Source organism: Rhinopithecus bieti, unplaced genomic scaffold (assembly GCF_001698545.2).
Source record: "Rhinopithecus bieti isolate Rb0 unplaced genomic scaffold, ASM169854v2 scaffold_18644, whole genome shotgun sequence".
In the NCBI taxonomy this organism is placed as follows: domain Eukaryota; kingdom Metazoa; phylum Chordata; class Mammalia; order Primates; family Cercopithecidae; genus Rhinopithecus; species Rhinopithecus bieti.
Window position 1 is genome coordinate 272,435 of NW_016809656.1, and position 16,639 is coordinate 289,073.

General features: G+C 36.6%; 1 protein-coding gene across 1 annotated transcript in view; it reads right to left on the reverse strand.

Annotated features, from left to right (window-relative positions):
* Positions 1-16,639, reverse strand: part of CRYBG3 (crystallin beta-gamma domain containing 3) — a 122,224-nt gene that overhangs the window by 79,917 nt on the left and 25,668 nt on the right. The window contains exon 3 of the mRNA XM_017889939.1: positions 359-789. Within this exon, the coding sequence (XP_017745428.1) occupies positions 359-789 (431 nt within the window). The remainder of the gene's footprint in view (positions 1-358; positions 790-16,639) is intronic.

Here is a 16,639-nt window from a genome sequence, read left to right on the forward strand (position 1 = left end):
TAAAGATATTGACAGAATAAGAATACAAACTTGAGGACCATTTTCCCTCAAAATGCACATATTGAATACGTTGCCCTTCCTGACACAGGAGGAATTCATGCAACAGAAAACATTACCATGCAGGGAAAAAATAAATCTTTTACTAAGACAAATTTAGCAGGCCCAGGATTACCTGTATGGTTCTCTGTACCGTGGTTAATTACTTGTATGGTACAGAGAATCATAAAGTCTTTTACCCAGTAGTAGGGACACTACAGAATATCTTTTCCAATCCCACCAATTACTAGGATTAAAACTAAAGCTGAAAAGCTATATTGAAAAAGCTCAATTTTTTGGTTCAATTAAATTTTAAACTTACTTTAGCAAATTAGTGGCTTCTTGTTCACTGTCTTGTGTTGTATCCAAAGAAAAAGCATCTGAGAGTTCAGATGAGTTGGAGTCTTGTTCTTCTGTTGGATGTGTCTGGGTTCTTAGGGAGCCACTGAAAATCTCTCTCTCCCTTTTGATCCCTTCTTCATGATGGTCATTGGGATTCTGTAAATCTTTCTCAGCTTTATCATGGTCATCTCTGAAAGAAGACTGCTTAGCTTCACCTAGAGATGATTTTCCTGAAATATTGAATAAGTTACCAAGAAACTGAAAAAAGCTTTCTTTTGGCTGTTTGTCACTTTCTCCTATTTTGGTATCTGCAGTGGAACTGGAAACATCATATGCCTTTTTGGGATCTTCCTGCACTGGAAGAGTGACTGACTTCTCAGCATGGTTCCTTTTGTCCTCATTTTGGCGAATCTTTGAAAACAAAATAGACAATAATAAGCATCATTATTTAAATAATAAAACAGACTGACAAGCTATTACAAAACAGACTCTGTGTAGACATCAGGGATACATTTGTGAATAAGACTAATGCCTTCTGTTCCTTTGGGCAGTTCACAATCTACTGAAGGGCACGGTAAGCACGACCTTTAAAAAGCTATATGGTAAATGTCATGAGGGGAGAACTACCGCACACATGGGAACCCAGAACAGGAGTAACTAGTCCAGACTGGGTGGACGTGAGAACACAGAAGGTAACCTGGGGGATGCTTCCCAGAGGAAGTGCACTCTTTGAAGGGGACAGAAAAAGTGACTATGTGATGCTTATGCATCTGTGTGTGTGTTGTGGGGTATCAGCTCTTAAGGGAGTTTAATATGACTGGAGGTTAGGGTACAAAAATGACATGAGAGGTAAATACGGAAAGAGAAGTAAAGAAACCACAGTAAATGTGTATTTAAATTTAGCCTTTATTATGACAGAGCTAAGGGAGAGTATTCAAATTATTGGTACTTGAGATAATAACACCTCAACAGACCTCATCATTTCAGCATTGTGTTAACCTATAAAGCTGGCACAATATGTAACATTATTCAAGAAGATGAGGAAAAGACAGTAACATGGTACTTCAGAGAAAGAGCCCACTTGTGACCCCTTCCTGGTAAAACAGGAAGTCCTGATACATAATGTTAATACAAACCATGGATAGCATCAGGCATTCTTAAAGACAAACACTTGCAGAAGTCCAGTTTGCCTGCTCGTAATTAAGTTACTGGTAAAGCAAACTCACATTAATGTATACTGTGTGAGGAAAAACTGAGCTGCTACATCAAAGAGCATGTTGGCATTCCACTTCATGCCATTTCCAGATTCTAAAAAGCTTTAGGCCCATGAGCCAACTCACTCTGCCTTCCAAACATGCTCACTCATATAACTGTAAAAAGAATGCCCATCCTACAGTCCCTGTCACCTGTTATGTTCACTAGCCCTTATAAAAGGAAAGGTCGAGTCTGAGTCAGAAAACAATCAGGACACCAAGTCAAAACCACCTTAGGGCACTTTAGGTTCACGTGACAATGTTTTATAAGAACACGATCTTCGAGAAGGCAAGAACATAATTATAATGTCATTTTTTCACCTCATTCCATGTTTTGATCTAAGTTCAAATTAATATAAAGGAGGATTTCACTAACCACTAAAAAAGATATAGCATATGAAAGGTTGAGAAAATGTTAAAACCCATTAACTCAGCAAACTGATTGCAAGCAAACAATATTTTTAAGTTTGTTCCCATAGGTGTCAAAGGGGATTTCTGAGTACACATGGCATTTTTTGATGTGTTAAGATTTAATACATCTTGTGAGCCTCTACATTTAGAATGTCACCAGCCTTCTAGAGACACTACACGTCTCACCTTTCACCAGTTTCAACTACAATTTGATTCCACTTGTCTCCACCTCACCCGTCCAACCTTCTGCTCATTCTGAGAGCTGACACTGTAAGTGCCCTCTCCTCATATAAACAGGACAAATGATCTCTCAGTCTGGCAGAAGATATGCTAGTCAACATTTTGAAAATGGTCATTTATATGAAAGGTATACATGTTTTGTTAACAATTGGGTTTATTGTAATTTTTAGCCACAATATTTCTCCCCAGCTCAAAGAGAACACTGGAACGTGAAAAGAATAGTGACTGAAGCGGCTGCTCATCCTATGTAGCCACTTGAAGAAAGCAAACTACAGGCTGTTCATTAAAATATCATAAATATCCTTAAAATGCTTCAGAAATTTGCAAAAGAGTCTTATATAATCCGGGCAGTGATTTAAAAGAAGAAAAATGAACAAGATTACCACTTTTAACATCATCAAAATCTCAAAAAAGTAATTTTGTCAAAATGTATTTATCTCCCTATTATTTTAACTTGCTCATTCCTTTCAAAGTGTAAGAGGTTGCTTTCCAAATGAGGAAGATACATTTTGTGAAACTAATGAAAGACTTTATATTTAAACTTTTTTAAAATAGTAAATATATTTTTTTAAAATCACTTGTTTCTCCTTCCCCTCAACTGTCTGCTTCTTTGCTATTCCAGAATCCCTATAAGTTTACTAAAGAGAAGTTTTTAGTTCCCTTAAATGTTTTAGTTGCTTAATTTTCCCTCATAATCTTATGAGAAATGTGTATTAGTAATTAAAACACCACCAACAAAAAGGTTTCTGAATTTAGAAACAAAACTAGCAGGAAAAATACACTGCTATTCAAAAGTAAACACCTGCAATAAATTAAATAACAAATAATCAAAATTTTAAGATTGATCTAAAGCAGTTGTTCTTCACCCTCAGCCTGGACAAGTTCAGCCTGCCTACAGGCCCTCATTATGCAGGCCCTACATCTGTCTGCCAACAGGACTGTCTACCACTGTAGCTATGAATGAGGAGAATGAAAGCACTCAGGGCTCAGGCAAACATTAACAAAAAGTTCATTCTAGTTGCTCTCCAAGATTTTGGTATTATGTATATACTATATGAATGTTACTGATGAAGGCATATGTATCTCTGGAATTTTCAATGTTTTTCCCTCATGTTCAATATGTTGTAATGCAGTACTTTTAGTCCAAATGCATTTCTCTATCTACTCTCTTTGCTATGCTGGGGCCCAACACAACAAAATACAGGAAAATATTATGTATACTGATTAATAAGATTTAGCTGAGGTCTTCAAGGAGCTTACAAGCTAGGAAAATACTCATTATATTAATATCACTGCAGGGGGCTTACAAGAGATATGTACACAATGGAAGACATAATTAATGAGTGGGGATGTAGAGAAACCATCTTCTTTGCATAGAAGATAACATTTGAGCTTAATTCTGAAGAGTGTTAAGAATATTCTAGACACAAGCCATGGTATGCACAAAGACACAGAAGTTTGTAATATGTTTACTATGGCAGGGATATGGCTGAAAAAGATTGGAGCACAGAGGATAAAGAGTTTGATAAGATGACCAGTTAGAAGTGGTGGGTGAAGAATAACATGGTCACAGATAACTGAGTTCTCTAAATTAGACAACAATTTGAGTAGGTAAGTCAAACAAATGGACATGGAAAATAGAAAGGGAGGTGAGAATTAGGGCTCTGGGTAAGAGGCAGGTAGGGCAACAAACTATTTAGTTGTCAAATGTGAAATTTTTGGTCCCTTGTGATACACAAGTTGAGATGTCTGATAAACAGAGGCACATTTTAAGAATGCAGTCTGGCAATATACAATGTGCTCAGGAAAAAAAAAAGGAAAAAACAAAAAGATCCCTATGCAAAAAGAGATAAAAGGCAAAACAATGAAAAGAAGAAACCAGTGAAAGAGATGGGGGAGGTCAAAACCAGACCAGGTTAGTCTCTATAGAATACCAGAGATCTCCAAAGAAACATAGAACCCTTCAAAAGGCAGATGGGAGTCAAGAATGTCAAATGCCACTGTTAGCTCAAGAAAGATGAGGACTATCTTCCTCATTGGTATTCAAAAACATCAGGCACACACCCACCTTGGGAATTTGCCTTTACTCGTCTCTCTACTTAGAATGTTCATCCCCCAGATGAACTCACTCTCTCTCTCACCTCCTTCAGGCCTTTACTTGAAAACCATCTCACCAGTGAAAATTCTCTCAGCATGATCTAAAATAGCAGACTCCTCCACTATAAAACTGCCTATCCTCCTTCTGTTTTATTTTTCTTCTTGTACTTACTATTATAGTAAATACACACACAACACACACCTACAATATTTAATATGTGTTTCTTCCTTAAGGATGTAACATCCATAAGGCCAAAGGTTTTTGTCTATTTTATTCACTGCAGTATCTCTACCACCTTGAAACATTCCTGATAATAAGAGATGCTCAAATGTTTGTTAGAGTAATAAATGAAGAAATGGAAACGCCTTAAGAATGCAGGAGAAACAGTCATAATAGTTCAAGAATTCATGTGTTCAGTCCAAAACTTGAGGTGCTAAACAGTGAGTAGCTAACAAGGAAATATGAATAATCATAAGTAGATGGGAAACCTTTTCAGAGATGTTTAACTACAAGGAAGGAAAGACAAAAGACATTTTAAGTTCCAAGACAGAACTTACTGTTTTGTGAATCAGCTCTATATTTGTTGGAAAGGGAGTGACTATGGTATAAAGAGATGGATGACAGGTTCCAGAAGGAAAGGAAGGAGGTGATGATATGAAGAGAACAATATAATTTCTAATACTTCTAATAAAGACAAAGTATTAGCATTGGAGAGGACATTTTCTCTGCCAAGTAAAGTGGCAAGGAGAGTAGCTGAAGCCTTATAAATTTTGTAAGTGAAAAGACAGTAAGGTTCAACAAATGGCTCTGACCTCAGTAAAGTGAAAGGAGAGAAAAGCTGAAGGAGAGACAAAAAGGTGAAACTAGGTTTTGGGTTCTCAAAATTTAGAGAATTTGAAACAATGTTTCTGAGGAATACAGTCCCAAATGAACAGGCTAAAACTAGGTAAATGAAAAAGCAGTTAGGTTCAATGTAAACTTTAAAGTATTGATTCATTCAATAAAGAATCAACAAGACACTATTCTAGGTATTTAGATACAATAGTGACAAATGTACCAAAATCCTGGCTTCCACGGTACCTACATTCTAGTGATATCTGAACTTTTTTGCAGGTCAAATTAGCATTATTTTGTCACCTCCTTAAGCAGCCTGTAGCATGTGATGGGTGCTGTGGCAATGGGTATAGTAAACAAGGTCAACGTGCAGATAATGTTGCCCTGCCCCCTTGAGCAGTGAAACTGCTAAGCATCACATGTGCACCCTCACCACAGGACCCCAAAACAGACTGCCAGGAGTCTGACACTACCAGTGACTGTGCCCCTTTCATCAGTGGAGCTGAATGGCATACACACACCACTCAGAAACTGGGAACAGGCCTGCTAGGTGACTACTGTCACTGATGATCCTGCCCCCAGCAAAACCAAAGCCATCTCACCGCCTCCACAGACCCACACAGTCTAGGCCACTGAGGCACTCACAGATGTTGATGACAGCCAAAAAAAAATCATACTGTGACTACACTACTGTGCCTACCTAGAACCAAAACCAAAGCCAGACACCATGTATCACATCTGTAAGAAAAAAATCTTTCCCTACAAAAGCTACTCCATAAAATTGAAGGAGGTACTTATTCCACCAGATGCATAGGTAACAAAGGAGGGACACGAGAAACATGAAAAAGCAAGAAATGTAACACAAAGGAATGCAATAATTATCCAGTAACAGAAAACCAAGAAAAGAAAATCTATGAAATGCCTAAAAAGGAATTAACAATAATAATCTTAAGTAAATTCAGCAAGATACAAAAAAATACAGATAAACAATTCAATAAAATCAGAAAAACTATTTATGATATGAAAGATAAAGTCAACAAGACATGTGTCATAAAAAAGAACCAAACAGAAATGCTGAAGCTGAAAAAATTCAGTGAATAAAATATGCAATGGAAAGTACCAATAATAGATTAGATGAAGCAGAAAAAACTTCTGAACTTGAAGAAAGGCTTTTTTAAATGATCCAATCAGAAAATAAAAAGGAATAAGGAAAGCCCAGGAGGAAAAGAGATGGGAAAAGGCATAGAAACCCTATTTAATAAAATAATAGCTAAAAACTTTCTAAGTCTTGGAAGAATATAGACATTTAGATCCAGAAAGCTCAAAAGTCCCCAAATAGATTCAATCTCGAAAGGTCCTTTCTGAGGCACATTACAGTCATACTGTCAAAAGTCAACAAATAGAGATTTCTAAAATAGAGAAAATGTCAAGTCACATACAAAGGAATCTCCATCTGAATAACAGCATATATCTTAGCAGAAACCTTATTGGCAAGAAAAGAACAGAATGATATATTCAAGTTGCTGAAAGAAAAAAAAAAACTCAACTAAAACATTATACCCAGCAAAGCTATCCCTCAGAAATGAAGGAAAAATAAAGTCCCTTCCAGACAAACAAAAACTGAGAAAATTCATCATCACTACATAGACTTTAAAGAAATGCTCGAGGGTGTCCCACATTTGGAAGCAAAACAATATCTACTACCATAAAACTACAAAAGTATAAAGCTCACTGATAGAGAAGATACATAGATGAGATAAAGTAATCAAACCTTACCATGATAGAAAACCACCAAAGATAAACAATAAGGAACAATGTATACACAAAATGATCAGAAATTAACAAAATGACAATAATATCTATCAATAATAACCATAAATGTAAATGGTTAAATTCCCCAATGAAAAGATATAGATTAGCTGAATGGATAAAAAAACAGGACTCAACTATATGCTACCTACAAGAAACTCACTTCACATATGGAGACACACACAGAATGAAAGTAAATGGATGGAAAAAGATATTCCATGCAAATGGAAGTGAAAACAGACTACAAGTCAAAAACTGCAAAAAGAGATAAAGAAGGTCATTATACAAGGATAAAGGGACCCAGTCAACAAGAGGATGTAACAACTGTAAATATACATGCACTCAAGACAGGAACACCCAGATATATAAAGCAAATAGTATTAGATCCAATGGGGTAGATCCCAATATAATAATAGCTGGGAACTTCAAAATCCCACTCTCAACTTTGGACATATCTAGACCAAAAAAAAAAAAAAAAACAACACTTAAGGAAATAGCAGATTAAATTTCACTATAGACCTAACAAACATTTATACAACATTTCATCTAACAGCTATAGAATACACATTTTTCTCACCAGCAAATGGAATATTCTTCAGAACACACCATATTTCAGGCCACAAATTAAGTCTCAACATATTTTTTAAAAAATCAAAATCATAGCCAGTATTTTTTCTAACCACAATGGAATAAAACTAGAAATCAATAACAAAAGAAATTTTGGAAACTGTACAAATACATGGAAATTAAACAACATGCTCCTGAATGACCAATGAAAAAAGAAGATAATTAAAACATTTGTTTCAACAAATGAAAGTAGAAACACAATACACAAAAACCTACAGGATACAGCAAAAGCAGAAGAGGGAAGCTGATAGCAACACCAACATAAAAAAATTATTTCAAATAAACAACCTAACAGTACACCTCAAAAAACTAGCAAAGCAAGAATAAGCCGACTCCCAAATTAGAAGAAAACAATAATCAGAGCAGAAATAAATGACATTCAGACTAAAGTATAATACAAAAGAGCAATGAAACATAAAGTCAGTTTTTTATAAAAACAAAATTAATAAACCATCAGTTAGACTGAGAAAAAAGACCCAAGTAAAATCAGAATTGAAAAGGAGACATGACTGATACCACCATAATACAAAGGCTCATCAGAAATTTTATGAATGATGATATACCAACAAATTAAAAAAAAAAACCTAGAGGAAATGAATACGTTCCTAGACATATACAATCTACCAAAATTGAAGCAAGAAAAAATAGAAAACCTGAACAGACCAGTAACTAGTACCAAGGTTGAATAAGTAATAAAAAGTCTCCCAACAAAGAAAAGTCCAAGACTACACAGCCTCACAGCTGAATTCTATTAAACTGTTAAAGAACACCAATTATTTTCAAACTATTTCAAAAAACTGAAGGAGACAGAATTCTTCAAAAATTCATCATGCAAAGCCATGCAAGGCCATCATTACCCTGATACCAGAACCAGATATGGACACACAAACACACACAAAAGAAAACTACAGGCCATTATCCTAGAATAACAAGATGCAAAAATCTTCAATAAAATACTAGCAAAATTAATCCAACAGCACATAAAAAAGATTATATATCATAATTAAGTGGAATTTATCCCAATGATGCAAAGACAGTTCAACATATACAACGCAAGAAACATTACATCAACAGAATGAAGGATAAAAACCTTTTGATCATCTGAGACAGAAAAACATTTAATAAAATTCAATATCCTTTCTTGATAAAAACTCTCAACAAACAGGTATATAAGGAATGTACCTCAATGAAATAATGGCCACATATGACAAATCCACAGGTAACATCATAGTAAATGTTGAAAAGTTAAAAGTTTTTCCTCTAAGATCTAGAACAAGACAAGAATGGCACTCTTACTACTCTTATTCAATATAGTGCTGAAGTCCTAGTCAGAGCAATCAAACAAGGGAAAGAAATAAAGGCTCCAAATCGGTCAACAGGAAGCCAAACTGTCTCTGTTGGCTGATGATATGATCATGTTTCTAGAGAACCCTGAAGACTCATCCAAAAAGCTCCTACATCTGATACATGAATTCAGGAAAATTTCAGGATAAAAAAATCAATGTATACAAATCAGGAGCACTGCTATACCCCAACAACGACCAAACTGAGAAACAAATCAAGAACTCAATCCATTTTACAACAGCTGCAAAAAAAAAAAAAAAAAAACGTAGGAGTATACCTAACAAAGGAGGTGAAAGATCTCTACAAAGAAAACAACAAAACACTGCTGAAAGAAATCATCGATGACACCAACAAATGGAAACACATCCCATGCTCATGGATGGGTAGAATATTATGAAAACGACCATACTGCCAAAAGTAATCTACAAATTTAATGCAATTCCCATCAAAATACCATCATCATTCTTCATAGGACTAGAAAAAAAAAATCCTAAAATTCATATGGAACAAAAAAAAGCCCACACAGCCAAAGCAAGACTAAGCAAAAAATAAACAACAACAAAAAAAACAAATCTGGAGGCATCACTTCACTTGACTTCAAGCTACACTACAAGGCTATAGTTACCAAAACAGCATAGTACTGGTATGTTGACCAAAGGAACAGAATAGAGAACCCAGAAACAAAGACAAATACTTACAGCCAACTGATCTTCAACAAGGCATACAAAAATAAAGTGGGGGAAAGGACAGCCTATTCAACAAATTGTGCTGGGATAATTGGCAAGCCACATGTCAAAGAATGAAACTGGATCCTCATCTCTCACCTTATACAAAAATCAACTCAAGATGGATCAAAGACTTAAATCTAATATCTGCAACCATAATAATTCTAGAATATAACATCCATAAAACTCTTCCAGACATTGGCTTAGGCAGAGAATTTATCACCAAGAACCCAAAAGCAAATCTAACAAAAACAAAGATAAATGCATGAGACCTAATTAAACTAAAAAACTTCTGTACAGCAAAAGAAATAATCAGCAAACAGATAACCCACAGAGTGGGAGAAAATCTTCACAAACTGTGCATCTGACAAAGGATTAATATCCGAAATCTCTAAGGAATCCAAACAAATCAGCCAGAAAAAAAAAAAAAAAAAAAAGATAATCCCATCAAAAAGTAAGCTAAGCACATAAATAGACAATTCTCAAAAGAAGATATACAAATGGCCAACAAACAGGAAAAAATGCTCAACATCACTAATTATCAGGGAAATGCAAATTAAAACCACAATTGCGATACCACAATATTTAATTATGGCAAACATGACCATAATTAAAAAATAAAAAAATCACAGATGTTGACATGGATGTGGTGAAAGGAGAACACTTTTACACTGCTGGTGGGATTGTAAACTAGTACAATCACTATGGAAAATAGTACAGAGATTCCTTAAAGAACTAAAAGATGATCTACCATTTTATCCAGCAATCCCACAACTGGGTATTTACCCAGAGGAAGAGAAGTTATTATATGAAAAAGTCACCTGTGCTCACATGTTTATAGCAGCACAATTCGCAATTGCAAAAATATGGAACCAGCCTAAATGCCCATCGACCAACAAGTGGATAAAGAAAATGCGTGTGTGTGTGTGTTTGTGTGTGTATTATATGTGTGTGTGTCTGTGTGTACACATACCGTAGAATACTATTCAGCCAGAAAAAGGAATGAAATAATGGCATTCGCAGCAACTTGGATGGAGTTGGTGACCATTATTCTAAGTGAAGTAACTCAGGAATGGAAAACCAAACATCATATGTTCTCACTTACAAGTGAAAGCTAAGCTAAGAGGATGCAAAGGCATAAGAATGATAATAATGGACTCTGGAGACTTGAGGGGAAGGGTGAGAGGGGAATGAGGGATAAAATACTACATATTGGGTACAGTATACACTGCTTGGGTGATGGGTATACCAAAATCTCAGAAATCACCACTAAAGAACTTATCCATATAACCAAACACCACCTGTGCTCCCAAACTATCAAAATAATTTGAAGAAATAAAAATGGGCAATTAATCTGAATGGACATTTATCAAAGATGACACACAAATAGTCAACAAGTACACGAAATACGTTCAACATTGCTAATTACCCAGGAAATGCACTTCAAAACCACAATGAGATATCACACCCCAGTCAGAATGGCTATTATCACAAAGACAAAAAGTAACAAATGCTGGTAAGTATGTAGCGAAAAGGGAACTGTTATACACCGTTGGTGGCAATATAAATTGGTACAATCATTATGGAAAACAGTATGGAGGTTGCTCCAAAAACCAAAAATAAACTACCCTGGGATCCGGCAATCCCACTTCTAAATATACATCTAAGGAAAAGGAAATCAGTATGTCAAAGACATATCTGCACACCCATGTTTATTGCAGCACTATTTACAACAGCCAAGTATGGAATTAACCTAAGTGTCCATCAACAGACAAACGGAAAAAGAAAATGTGGTTTATGTACACACAATGAAATACTATTCAGCCATAAAAAAAGAATGAAACTCCATCATTCGCAGCAATGTAGATGATCCTGGAGGACACTATGTGAAATGAAATAAGTCAGGCAGAGAAAGAAATACTGCATGGTCTCATTCACATATGGAAGCTGAAACATTTGGTCTCATAGAGGTAGAATGGTGGTTACTAGAGGTTGGCAAGGGTAGAGGAGAGGGAGATAAAAAGAGGTTGATTAATGGATACAGAATTAAAGCTAGATAGAAGGAATAAATTCTAGAGTTATATAGCACTTTAGGGTAACTACAGTTAACAATTATTTATTGTGTATTTTCAAATAGCTAAAAGAAAAAAAATTGAGTCTTCCTAGGAAATGATACGTTTCAGGTTATGGGTATGCTAATTACCCTGATTTGATAATTACACATTATATATGTGTATCAAAAATATCACTCAGTACAGCATGGATATGTATGATTATCTGTCATTTTTTTCAAAGCATCTGAGTAGAAAACATGGAATGGCCAAGTAATTCTTCCTTTACTGTCTCTAGCACCTGGCTTGGTCCTCCTTTCTACCACAGGCTTTGGCTTCACTGTGCATACCAAGTACAACCCTTTAGACCACCCTGACTCCCCACCCCACCTGGGTTCCTTGGCACTCTCAACTCCAATGCCCTCCACTTCCACTCCCCACTTCCCTGCCCTTTGGCTAACCCTTGCCCTTGTCCTGACCCATAACTGCATTGCTTCGGACTCTGCATCTCAGGCATTCCCCTGCGTTCACACCTGCTCATCTTTTCAGCTCCCTTACCCAATTGTCCTAGGTGTACCCATCACACCAGTTCTCCTGCCTCATCACAGCTTCTGCCCTGATTCTTACTCTGTCCCTTTCAGTTCCAAAAAATGTTCCTATCTTCTCTATCCAGATCTCAAATATGGCAAATTACCTCAAAGCCTCTTTCTTTTGTTCCTTGGTCACCCCTATCCAGAAAACTCCAGATTTCTCTTTTCCAAATAGGTGACTGAGTCTCACTTAAAAACTCTGCAGGGATATGCAGAGCTATACAGATTCAAGGTGCCAATCATTCATGATTTACAGCCTCAGCTTAAAATCAGTCTGCAACCTTTTCCCATTTTTCACAGCAGCTATTTCAAACCGTTCTCGCATCCTTTTAGCCATCCCCTCAACTATCCCATTCACTTGCTCAGAAGAGTATCAGAAAGAGGATTTCAGAAGAGCTCAGAAAGCCTTGTTTTTTCAGAGAGACACTCCCTCACAGTCCTGACTTCACCTCTTCTCTACCTGCATCACAACAGCCATAGCAACAACAGCAGCAGCAGCATCTAGCCCACTTCCTTCACTGACCCTTGCAAAAAGGAGAAAGAATTCCACCTCCCAAAGCTAATTCCTTCACCAGAGCACCAGTTCATCATTCTTGGTGTCCCTCAGGAACCTCAGTTGCTGATCTGGCCCTTCTGTGAGCTTCCACCATTCAAAAGTATATCCAGAGACTGCCTTCTCCTCTGTCCTCATTACTAACCTCCTTAGAAAGGAGTTACCAATCTTCCCCATTTCTTTCCCTTTGCTCCCAATCACTTCTTAAGTCCCAACAATTGGGCTGCCTCCCCAGTAATCCTAACCATGACCTTTCAGAGGCACCATTCTAATGACTAATCAAGCCAATGGACTATTCTTCTGTCCTGATCTTATATGACATGTCCGCAGAATGTGAGACGGAATCTCTTCCTGAAAACCATTCTTCCTTTAGATTCCACAGCATCACTCTGAGGTTTCCCTTCTTACTCTCTGAATACTCTCTTCATCTCTTTCACATTCACTTCTTGTAGCCATTCCGCATATAACATGCTCCTCCAATTTCCAGCCTATATCAGTTTTTCCTTCATGCTCTTAAGATGTAATTAATAACTTATTACTAAGATTATTTTAAAAGCTAAAATTTTACCTTCTAAAAATGTTCTGGTATAGAATCAAAGTCATATCTGGGGTGTTACTTTCACTCTTTTCAAATATAATTTTTGATAAAGAGATGTAGTTACATGTACTATTAAAATAAGTACCCTTAACCACAGGTGACCCAAAACAGTTACCTCTCACATGTATCAGAGAAAAAAATATGGGTGAAATTGCTGATCTAAATAAGAAGAGTATGAGTTATACAATATCATGGGTATGGCTATGAAGCAAGGGCTGTTGATGGGCCTTAGTTCAATGGGAAGGGGGATAAAATACTAGACTCATTCCCAGGTGTCAAGATTGGGTAGTGTGGTGGTACTTCTAGAAATAGCAGAAAGCTAAAATAAAATGAATTCAACTTTGAGTATGTCAAACTTTAGCTGAGCGGAGAGGTCCATGAAATAGCAGGCTTTATCACCCTGAAGCTCAGGATACATGCTGGACTAAAGGAGCATATATGAGCTGGTCATTGGCCAAGATGCAGGCAGAAATCAAATCAACCAGGGCAGGTATATAAAGAGAGAAGAGAAAGGAACAAGAAAAGGAATGGGAGGAAAGCCATTCCCTCCTTTTACGATATAAATATTTCAGCAAAAGCACTGGACCAGAATAATAAATGCTTTTGATTCTCTGAGAGCTTTCTGGGGCTTACTCTTGTGTTCCAGAATCAGTATCTGACACCTGTAAAGGCAAATTTTCTCATAAAAATCTAGAGTACATACATGATCCTTCATATTCGGTTTACATTTTGATAAGATACTCCCTCATACCACAATGTAGGACCGTTCCAGGTATACCATAGTTGAAGTGACTGCAAATCAAACCAGATACCTTACAACACAATCAATTCATTAACTACAAGATGTCAAGTCCCCAGACTATCATCAGCCACAATGATAGGCTTAAGCCCTGGCAGTCCATTTGGTCATCTGGACAGCGCAGTAACACACAGCGCATTTTCCATTTCGGGCACTCCAATAGCACTCACTATTTTTTTCAGAAGCAATCAAGAGGCAAGATTTTGACTTCCAGCTGAAGTTGAATATGGTATGCCTTCTTGTACATACCTTCTTCTCAAACGTCATGCAGAACCAATATTTGAAATATCTGTCTTCTATACTATTCACCCAGAATAAATCACCACCATTTTCAAGCAAAGATTCACAGTATCTCTAAGTTTTAGCCAGACTATATGGCAAGAAGGCAATCATTTTACCAAGTACCTTCTCTGTGTCAGGCATTGTACAATACTTAACATGTTATCTCAGTTAACTCTAAAACACCTCTGTGAAATAAGGACCCACCCTACTACAGATCAATAAACCAGAATTCAGAGAGGTTAAATACATTCCCAAAGTTACCAAGCTACCACCTGGAAGATCTAGGATTTAAGTCCAGGCATACCTGGTTACAAAGACTGTGTTCTTTCCATCATTACACATGTAATTTCAAAACTGTTCCAAGGAGGTGCCAGGAATGGCAGGCGCAGAGAACAGTGGCTGACTGTGAAGCTCCAGGCAAATCATTCCCAACATCAACAGGAAAAACTTTGCTGTAATCTATTTATATGCGGGGTTGCAAGTACAATTATTGTTGGGGTGGGGCACTCTTATGTTTGAAAAAGAGACGTATAAAAATCTGTACGTTAAACTGACATGATATTGCTACAACTATTTTCATTAATGAGAAAAAAAGACAGCAAGCACTGGGAGCAATGGTGTATGCCTGTCTGTAGTCCCAGCTACTCAGGAGACTGAGGTGAGCGAATTGCTTGAGCCCAGGAGTTTGAGGCCAGCTGGACATATCAAGACCTGTCTGTTAGAAAACAAACAGGCTGGGTGTAGTGGCTCGTGCTTGCAATCTCAGCACTTTGGGAGGCCGAGGCGGGTAGATCACAAGGTCAGCAGATCCAGACCATCTTGGCTAACACAGTGAAACCCCATCTCTACTAAAAATACAAAAAATTAGCCGAGCATGGTGGCACATGCCTGTAGTCTCAGCTATTCGGGAGGGTGAGGCAAGAGAATCGTTTGAACCCAGGAGGTAAAGATTTCAGTGAGCCGAGATCGCACCACTGCACTCACTCCAGCCTGGGCAACAGAGCGAGACTCCATCTCAAAACAACAACAACAACAACAACAAACAAACAAAGATAGCAAGCATACACTAAAGCCATAAATATTTTAAAAATCGGTTCAGTAATTTCCCTCTAACCAAGACAACATTTAACCCATTTAAATTCGACTACCATTTTAGTCTCACTGAGAAAGACTTGAAAACCTAATAAGGAAAGAGGAGCTACATAAAATCAAAATATGAACAGATGCATATATTTAAAACATTCATCTTACTACATAATTCTGTAAATACAGGCATTAATGTAAAGAATGTGATCATTCTTCCTCAGTGAAATATTCTTGAGCTACAATTCTTCTATTTCTACATGTCAATTATTAAACAGTGGCAACAAAAAATCTGGTTCTTTGTAGTAAGTGATTTACTTATTAGAAATAAGTGTTATGTGTCATAAATATCTGATACTGATGTGCATTAAGTTGATACTTATTAATTTCATTTTATTTACAGGAATATCACAGGCATACACCAAATACTTCCTCTTAAAAGATGGTAAATCCTTCACCAAAGTTGTCTGATTAGTCATGACCACCACTCCTAAAATGGGACCAGTGGTAGATTTTATATAAGGCAGATGCCAAGCTATGGAGAATACGCATAATAATCATCAATGTATTGAGGACTGGGTTGGAGAATCTACAACCTGTGGTCCAGATATAATAATCTTATTTAGCTCATGGTTCATTTCTGGAAAAAGACTTACTGCCACAGTTCTTTTTATGTTTTAATAGGATTTTTTTGATAAATGAAGTTTATGAATATAGCTTATAAATTCAGTACATGAATGGGAAGAATCATTCTCTCTAAATTCTCTTGCCTCTGTTCATTACCAGTGGGAGTTGTGTCAAGTGACTTAATTTGAGATTTGCTTTTTTCAACTATATACAAAGGGATACAAATTCTGTTTAACACTGTGGATAGAATATACACATTGATTTTTTTCTTTTGAACTAAATACTCTAAAATGACACCAAAAGGATTTTTTTGTTGTTGTTGTTTTTTTTTTTTTTT